Source organism: Poromitra crassiceps (assembly GCF_964638095.1).
Source record: "Poromitra crassiceps genome assembly, chromosome: 7".
Lineage (NCBI taxonomy): Eukaryota > Metazoa > Chordata > Actinopteri > Beryciformes > Melamphaidae > Poromitra > Poromitra crassiceps.
Window position 1 is genome coordinate 12,906,606 of NC_139628.1, and position 10,000 is coordinate 12,916,605.

At 43.9% G+C, this 10,000-nt stretch overlaps 1 protein-coding gene and 1 long non-coding RNA gene across 2 annotated transcripts in view; both read right to left on the minus strand.

Moving 5' to 3' along the window:
* The window catches only part of LOC310780049 (phosphatidylcholine:ceramide cholinephosphotransferase 2-like), a 24,523-nt gene extending 17,937 nt beyond the window's left edge, over positions 1 to 6,586 (minus strand). The window contains exons 1-2 of the mRNA XM_083640587.1: positions 6,142 to 6,586; positions 2,701 to 2,972 (exon numbers count right to left, since the gene is read on the minus strand). Of these exons, the coding sequence (XP_083496713.1) occupies positions 2,701 to 2,972; positions 6,142 to 6,405 (536 nt within the window). The 5' untranslated portion in view covers positions 6,406 to 6,586. The remainder of the gene's footprint in view (positions 1 to 2,700; positions 2,973 to 6,141) is intronic.
* Positions 6,587 to 6,704: 118 nt separating this feature from the next.
* Positions 6,705 to 10,000, minus strand: part of LOC310780052 — a 17,682-nt gene continuing 14,386 nt past the window's right edge. Inside the window, exon 3 of the long non-coding RNA XR_014552900.1 lies at positions 6,705 to 6,957. This is a non-coding gene — a long non-coding RNA (uncharacterized lncRNA). The remainder of the gene's footprint in view (positions 6,958 to 10,000) is intronic.

Here is a 10,000-nt window from a genome sequence, read left to right on the forward strand (position 1 = left end):
AATGGCAGAAATCGGTCCATGGTGACAGCAGGCTGCCTGTGTGCGCGCATTTGGCACAGCGGCGAGATGAGAGGATGAAAAGCACACACTGGTGCGGTGGTGCTGTCTGAAGTGAATACAGTGACTGTGAGTAGGCTAATACATTGCACACGTTTCAGGTGCAATTATAGAACCAAATCAGCCTTTTCCCCCCTCCATCTCTAAATCGGACCAGTTGTAGGCTATTAGGCTACCTTTTTTCCTCTGCCTGTCGCGCTGACTGCATTCACGCAGCCAGCAACATTTTGCGACTCATTTTCTTTTGAATTGATAATCAGGCTCGTTTATATGCATTGTAACTTCATGTTGGGATTTCCATTGACCATTGGTTGGATTTGAGCATGCAGGGGACGGGATATGGGGCAGATCCCCGTGCGTAATCACTGTGGCAGCTGCTGCAACGGGGAATCACTCAAACGCAACTTCAATGGAAACGCCTACAAGTCGCAATTGTACATTGTCGAAGTTGTAGAAATATCGCAATTCTTTTGCGAAAAACTGTAATGGAAACACAGCTATAGATGAAGAGGAGTTCGTTGGTTTTGAGTGACAATGAAGGAGAGAGGAGAGTGGTTGACGAAGCCACCCTGAACCTGTTCGTTTCCGACACTGAAGATGAGGACTTTGGTGGTTTCAGTACGCAGGAAGAAGAGGAAGACGAGCATTAGTGACTTGACTTCTCTGGTTACAGGTTTGCTGCACATATAGCCTATTGTTGTGTGATTTTGTCTGGGGATTAGTGACCTGACTTTTGTTTTGTTTTGTTGAAATGTTAATAAATGGGAGCTTCCCCAAACAGCCATCGCTTTCCCGACATTCCTCTCTGTGCACGAACCCTTTCATATGGTAATTAAACATCAAAACACCCGCGGCTTATAGACCGGTGCGGCTTATAGAAGAAAAAAATAGTCAATTTTGGTCCCGCGGCTTATACACCGGTGCGTCTTATAGTCCGGAATTTACGGTAATCGTTTTGAGTAGATTTTAAGAGAAAAAGTTAGAATTCTCAGATTCAAGCTTCTAAAATGTGAATATTTTCTGGTTTCTTTACTCCTCTAGTAAACTGAATATCTTGGGTTGTGGACAAAATAGGACATTTGAGAACTTCATCTTAGGCTTTGGGAAACGCTGAACCACATTTTTCACTGTTTTCTGACATTTTACAGATGAAACAAATAATCGATTAATTGTGATAATAATCGACAGATTAATAATGAAAATAATCGTTATGCTGATCTTACACCAAGATCACCAAGACTTCTCAAGTCATTTCACTGTCGCAGATAAATTGCCAATGTCAGGATGAAATCATGAGAGTTGTGTTGGAGTTGTGGCACACTCCTGTCTGTGTGTGTGTGTGTGTGTGTGTGTGTGAGAGAGATACTTTGAAAAGATGCCTAGCCTACACTAGAAGACTTTGAAAAGACTGCCTAGCCTACACTAGAAGACTTTGAAAAGACTGCCTAGCCTACACTAGAAGACTTTGAAAAGACTGCCTAGCCTAGACTAGAAGACTTTGAAAAGACTGCCTAGCCTACACTAGAAGACTTTGAAAAGACTGCCTAGCCTACACTAGAAGACTTTGAAAAGACTGCCTAGCCTACACTAGAAGACTTTGAAAAGACTGCCTAGCCTACACTAGAAGACTTTGAAAAGACTGCCTAGCCTACACTAGAAGACTTTGAAAAGACTGCCTAGCCTACACTAGAAGACTTTGAAAAGACTGCCTAGCCTACACTAGAAGACTTTGAAAAGACTGCCTAGCCTACACTAGAAGACTTTGAAAAGACTGCCTAGCCTACACTAGAATATAGGGGTGCACCGATCACGTTTTTTTGCCACCGATCAGCGATTGCCGATCGCCTATGGGAAATACAGTATCTGCCCAACCGATCATCGACCGATATATAAACTCCTCAAAAAAAGTTTGGAAACGTTATTTCGGTCGATTATTTCTCCCCTTTAATAATACCAATTGGTATTGTATTTTATATCGTTGGAAAGGATGATTAGTGATAGGGCTTTTTTTAATTTTAATTTTTAATTTTTTTTATTATTTATTTATTTATTTTTTTAATATAAAGAAATATCGGCAATCAGCCGATCGCATATTTGAGGTCAAAATCGGCCGATACAGATTGCGTGCCGATCGATCTGTGCACCCCTACTAAAATACTTTAAAAAGATGCCTAGCCTACACTAGAAGACTTTGAAAAGACTGCCTAGCCTACACTAGAATACTTTAAAAGAAACAAAGGGATATTTTGAGTGCTAGAAACTAGCAAAGATTTGCTCTTGCACTTGGGCAGAAGATACTGTTAGTGTGTGTGTGTGTGTGTGTGTGTGTGTGTGTGTGTGTGTGTGTGTGTGTGTGTGTGTGTGTGTGTGTGTGTGATGTCCCACTGCCTTTGTGAGGTGATGTGAGAGTGTCTCAAAGTATTTTCTGCCTCTTTTCCAAGTTTTCTAGTGTATGCTGAAGTTAAATTCAATACCTTTTAAGACCTTTTTTAAGACTTTTTCAAGACCTCAACGCCACTTTCGTCACCTCAACGATAAGACAAAATACTTTTTAATACTTTTTAAGAGTCTTAATTTTCCCTAAATTGATTTATCAACTTTTATTTTCAAGTCCCCGCGGATACCCTGATGGTAGGGCATTACTTGTGTTTGAGGAAGATCCACTGGACGGTCCAGAGTCCACACAGGATGAGTCCGTTGACCTCGGTGACGGTGAAGGCCCACGGCACGCGGTCTACGTAGTCAAAGAACTTGTCGGGCAGCGGCGGGCTGAGGGCCTTGTCGGGCACGCGCTCGTGCACGAAGGTGATGATGACGGTGGTGAAGAGCAGGTTGACCAGGGCGTACAGGAACGACACGCCCGTCTTCCACCACTCCTTAGGCAGCCGCTCGGCGCGCTCCTCCGGCACGGCGATCTGAAGGCGAGACACCACAGGGGTGAAAAACCGGGTTCCCACACCTTCCTCAACATCACATTCAAGGGGCCACATCTTAGGCCCAGTGCAAGTTCAAGTGTTATCTTTCGAGCACTCAAAATCTCCCCTTTTCTTTCTTTTACTTACCACTGGGTTGCTGAAACACATCCTTTGATACTGTTCTATTACAATACATATACAGTACTATTGTACTGTACTGACCCAGTTGTAATGAAAAGAAAACAAGTGCTAGAAACTAGCCAAGATAAGATAGATAAGATAGACTTTTCATGCCCAATTCCCTCAAATCCAAGGACCCAGCACGAACGGCCGAGTCTGAGACAGGGATCAAGGTTGATTACTGAGAATGTTTACAATGAGAACTAGCAGGCTTTACAGAAGAACTAAAAAGAGAGAGGCTTGAATAACGTGAAAACAGAATGAAAACAATTAAAGCTTGAGTTCACCCAAACCTAGCAAGGTGTTGCTGTTGGGTAGATTTGGTTTATCAACACAGTACATACAATAAGCACAACGAAACATCACATAGGTCGGACCACTGTGTTTAACTACTGTAGGGTACTGTATATATCTACTGTAGGGTACTGTATAATATATATCTACTGTAGGATACTGTATATATCTACTGTAGGATACTGTATATATCTACTGTAGGGTACTGTACATATCTACTGTAGGATACTGTATATATCTACTGTAGGGTACTGTAGGGTACTGTATATATCTACTGTAGGGTACAGTATATATCTACTGTAGGGTAGGGTACTGTATATATCTACTGTAGGGTACTGTATATATCTACTGTAGGGTAGGGTACTGTATATATCTACTGTAGGGTAGGGTACTGTATAGGGCTGGGCGATATATCGAATATACTCGATGTATCGCGGCTTGTGCCACGTGAGATGTAGAAATGACTATATCGCGAACATTCAAGTATAATTGTCACGCATTGTTTATAACTTAAGCCGCCGGCATGACTCGCTTCACGTTTCCTCTTGTCAGCTCTCTCTCTCAGGGAGAGCTCTGTCACACTCAGGAAGGGAGGGGGAATCACATGGATACGTCAAACGCGTCAAACCGCGTCAGACACACCCGTCCTTAACCTATGTCTTAACCTATGTGCGATTCGAAATCACGCGTCCGCACCAAGTACCCAAGCAGGCGAAACATGACCGCTTCCAGTGTGGCTGTTGACAGTTTCAAATTATAACAAAACAACCACTATTGCGATTTGCAATACATGTCCCGCAAGGTTTCTGAGATTAGGGGAAAGTCTGAGCTGGCGTTACGCTAAACCAAACGTGGGGAGGAGTTGCGGATTTGTTTGGCGTTAACGTTAGCTGTTGTGGTGGCTAACGTTAGCTAGCTGGTTAGGCTACCTTCAGCAAGCAGCGCTCCACAAGCTTGTTGTGACCAAAATCCCCGCATTTAAAGCACTTCATACGCCCAGAGCTGGCGTAAACCATAGAGAACCTCATGCATTACTCAACATGAAACGCCCAGGGTTTGTCTTCAAAAGCAACTAACGCTAACGTTACATGCAAGCTAACGTGAAGGTAACGTAGCTAGCTGCAAAAGTGAAACGACACAGATATGATGGCGTATAGTGAGGCTTTCCATGCCTCACTATAGAACTGGCCCCAATGCAAAATTCACAGCTTATATGTTGCCATCATGCCAATAAGAGTCTAAATTTAATTGTTTATGTTTTATCTGCAGACTAAGCAGCTAGGCTTTCGGTTCTATAAAAGCCATTATTTTTTGTATTGACTATTGAGTGATACACTTTACTAAAACAATCATATTAGGCTATATCACAATAGTGATGTCAGATTTGCTTAGGTCAGAGCTATGGAATATTAAATCATCCATCTTTGCTCACTACATCTGCCCTTTCTTCTTCTTTTTTACCCCAGGTGTGCATAAAATACAGGTTAAGAACTTATGGAAAAGTCATGGAAATCCATTGGTCAAAATGTGTATGAACCCTGAAGGGTTAAATTGAGCATTTATGAGAGATTTCAAAAATATCGAGATATATATCGTGTATCGCGATATAGCCGAAAAACATCGCGATATTCTTTAGAGGCCATATCGCCCAGCCCTAGTACTGTATATATCTACTGTAGGGTACTGTATATATCTACTGTAGGGTACTGTATATATCTACTGTAGGGTACTGTATATATCTACTGTAGGGTACTGTATATATCTACTGTAGGGTACTGTTTATATCAGGGGTGGCCAAACCTTTTTGGTTGTGGGCCGCATACAGAAAAATATAAGGAGTCGCGGGCCAAACAATATTAAGCGCGGCAGTTTTCGCGGCAAAAAAATTGGACCAGAAAACCCTTGTGCCATCAAAAATTTAATTTCTACCTAAATAAATATATGACACATAGTTTATTGATGCGCTCACCTATTACAATGGGTAGTTCTGTATGTTATCAAATTTTCTTTTCCTGTGCCAACAGGTTAAGACAGAGATAATTTAACATAACATTAGTATTAAACATTAATTCAGTATTATTATAATTTCTTTTATAAATAGACCATGTCAGGGTGCCCAAGTATAACCCATTTTCAATGGTTTTAAATTGAAAAAACGAAATGGGGGGAATCCGGTTTTTTGTTTTTGTTTTTCAGTTTCTTTTTCTTAATGTTTTTGTTTTTCCGTTTTTTGCCCCGTTTTCGTTTTCGTTTTCCGTTTTAAACTTTGAAACAGAAAAACGGAAAAATGTTTTTAGCAAAAAATGTTTTTTTTTTTTTTTTTTTTTATTCATGGCAGGCCACTTAAAAATGGACAGCAGGCCGCAGTTGGCCCGCGGGCCATAGTTTGGCCACCCCTGGTTTATATCTACTGTAGGGTACTGTATTTACTGTAGGGTACTGTACATATCTACTGTAGGGTACTGTATAGATCTACTGTAGGGTACTGTATATATCTATTGTAGGGTACTGTATATATCTTTAACGTTACAATTACAGATGAAAATGACAACAGAAATAAACAAGTTTGTGATATCTCCACCATTCAAATCAATCGGCAGATGTCTACCGGGAAGTGACATTTGTTGTTCACGTGACGTCGTGGTGATTCGGTCTATAGTTAGAAATGTGACCCTCTTCACCTGCCGTGCCTCACCTTAACGTAGTCGCGGTGACGCTTCAGCCCGTTGTGCAGCGAGCGAATCAGACGGCTCTGTTGAATGAAGCTGCTCGCGGCGCTCGCACGCTTGTCGACGTCGTGGGCGTCGCCGTCGATTGCCGTGGGAGACAAGGATGGCGAGGAGGAGGGGCGTGCCGGGTTGCCGTTGGCGACCATAGGAGGGGGATCCGCTGTTGTCACGGTGACTTCCACATGGGCGGGGCAATCGTCGTTGTCGCTGATCAGTTCTGAAGCAGCCATTTGTACGCTGAACCAATTAGGAAGTCTATTGATGACTTTTCTACCGATTAGAAAGTCTTGACCAACTCTCAACCAGTAAGAACTGCTGATGCTTGCTCAGCCAATCCAAGTCTTAGTAATGTGTCAGCTGACCAATAAGGATCAACTTTGCTGTGTTGTCATTTTTTCTACAAGTTTATAGGAGCTTCTGGTTGAAGGTCTGACGATATCGATTGCCCTGGCCTGGTTCAGGTGTAATCAATAATAATAATAATAATAATAATAATAATAATAATAATAATAATAATAATAATCCAGTATCAATTCAGCAATCAATAGGTCAGATCTGGTGTTATGCAATCAGTATTCCTTCCATCTAGTATTGATTTCTCTGGCCTGGTCCGGGTGTAATCAATAATCCAGTGGTCGATCGTTTTGGTGTGGTCTGGCCATCGATTGGCCAGGGCTGCTGAGGTATAGACGATATCCAGTATCACAAATTGATTCGTCGGGTCAGAGAGAAGGTAGCGATGATCGATTGGTCCGGTCTGGTCAGGATGATTCAGCACAAACCTGGAAAAACACAACAGACACAAGCCAGTTGGAATATTTACACGCAAACAAGTCATTAATATAGCTCAACGCAAGCCCGTTTGGTCCAAAATAGAGCTGGATTAGCCAACTTCATCATGACACACAGGGCATCAGTCAACATCCCATAATGTGTTTTCTTTAATCTGCTGGAAGGAAGCCATTTTCAATCCAAGCTGAAACGACACAGACATGATGGTTTATAGTAGGAGGACTTAACCTGCCCGCCCCATTCACTTGAATAACTGGCCCCAGCTTGAACGCTGTAACCTGAGTGATGTGTCTTATCCTTCTTTTTATGCTCCTTGCCAGGAACCAGGACGTTGTGAAACGAGTGTTTGTCTTTTAGTAACCTGAGGAAGGCAGGGCACTGCTTAAGAGACACACCCACAGCCCCACACACACACACACACACACACACCACAAACACACCCACAGTCACACCCACACACACACACACCACAAACACACACACAGTCACACACACACACACACACCACAAACACACACACACACACAGTAACACACACAGACACACACACACACAACACACACACACAAGCACGTGCTTATGCTAAAGCCACAGATGACTAAGCACACACAGACACATTCCTTATGTTAATACATCATGGCTCACTACACACACACACACACACACATTTTCTGTTAATCCCATGGGTAACTAGTAACTACACACTTTGTCAATACCATTTACTGTATGCACACACACACACACACACACACACACACACACACACACACTCACTCACACACACACACACACACACACACACACACACAGGCGAGGCGGAAGAGCTAACAAGTCTGACAACATTATCTTGAGGAAGGGGCAATTACAGAGGAGAGAGAGAGAATTAACGGAGAGGAGGGGAAGAGCGAGAGAGAGAGACTGAAGCCGTTTTCACACATGCGCTTTTTACCGCTAAATGACCGGAAAGCGGTCTAATGCCTTCATGTGTGAAAGTTGTTTTCCGGTATAAGCGTTCCCCCGTCATCGCGGACATTTCACCAGTTTCGAGCCAGTCAGAAGAGCGGTATGCCGCGATAAGGGACACAAGTGTGAAACGGGTCCAGTCATTTGCCGGTCTTTATCTCATGGCCGAGGTGTACACACGTTGCTTAACGTTCACTTCCAGCGTGCATCATCTAATCATTCGCGCACATCAAAGCAAACTACTTCCACATTTCGCTTTGTGCATTTGCTTTCTCTACATACATACAAGCGTTGGGCGGCTTGCAAGCCGCTGCCATTCTCGCTGTGTCTGTCCTGTGTCGGGCTGCTGCGAAGTGCGGAGGACTGAAGGACTGGCCTCTCTCGAGCAGAGAGGGGAGGGGGGAAATCGGCTGTGTTTATTACGCTGGCTTGACGCTGCCTGGATACTACTCTGCACTGCAGCCCATGAGCGATTGTGAAGGATACAACATACTCTTAAGTCAAACGAGTGTGATTTATTGTGTGACAAGCAAACTTATTTCACCATCGGAGTTTTGCCGACCCCCAAAATACACCCCCCCCCCCAACATACAGGCTATTTGACGACTATATTCACACATGCAGCGCTCAGGTGTGAAGGGAAATTCCGGGAAATGGCCGATATTGATTTACAGGTAATTTTCCTGTATGCATGTGTGAAAACGGCTTGAGAGAGAGGGAGAGTTACCTATGAAACTATTCATTTAGGCTAGGAGGTGGGTGGAAATGCCTCCACTCGCCTCATTTCAATCCGGGAGAGGTGGATGTCACCTGAAAGCACACCCCGGGGAGCAAATATGGTGGTGCTGCTTGGCTCTGTGTGAAAACTATTTCTGTGGCAAGGCTGCCGGCGTTACTGGCCTTCTGAATGGCAATATTGTGCGATCTCTGTGTGAAAGTGGCTACAGAGGGAGAGGGGAGAGAGACGCTCTTTCACACCGGCTATGAAAGCCGAAAAATGCACGGAAATTAGGATTTGCGGCTCCGATGTGAAAGGCATGAACGCGCGTTGGTGGGTAATTCTTGTACGCCTTTTGTCCCGGCACCAAAGGTTGTCACATCGCCGTATTGGCGGACAACCCGCCTCCACTTGAAAGGTCGTCGCAGCGAGCCGGAAAAGGTGCGAATGGTCAGCTCATTCATAAAAAAATTACAGGGGAAATCACCTCATGTATCAAGAAAGTGACGAGTGAAAGTAAAAAAAGTAGACTGATAGACAGACCTATCTCCACACACCACACTTTGCACTGTGCGAGGCAGCGCTTCATACGAATCGCTCATAAGATCGTGGTGTTTTTGCAATGTCAGCGTAGGTAATTATTATGTATATTAACTTTATTACAACTTTGGCATGGCAATATCTGCTGCTTTACCTTAACACAGTGTGACTGTTACAGTCACAACAGCCAACTAGTCCGCTGCTCTCGCTTCAGGCAGCCTCGCACTGTCCCCCTGTCTAGTGCAGGCTGCGCTGAACAGAGAGCACTGAGGTGAGGTGTCAAGATTTCATCTCTGAGCCCTCTGATAGGCTCTTGCTTGATGTGTAACCAATCAGATAGCGCTGTGGGCGGGACATTGCTCCAGACACAGAACTACTGTAGGAGAGGATTCTTCCAGGTGCAGCAGCCGCAAATTAGCGCATTTTTTTATTAAGTTATGATATCGGCAAACAGCCAATGAAAATGCCGATACAGATCTCCTCAGCGGACTAGGAGAAGGAGGAAAGTCTGTTGTTGAATTGAATTTGTTCATCATACAGTAGCCTAGGCTACACTAACCTATGAAAATATTAATTTGGGCTAGGAGGAGCTGGAAATCCCTCTGCTCGCCTTTCAATCCGGGAGCAGGGGATTTCACCTGAAAGTACACAGCAGCACGGGAATGTGGCCGTGCTGCGGGCTCTGTGTGAAAACAATTTCTGTGGCGAGGCTGCCAGGCTTGACGGGCTTCCCGAACTACAATTTTGCGTGATCTGTGTGTGAAAGAGCCAGAGAAAGAGAGAGAGAGAGAGAGAGAGAGAGGGAGAGAGAC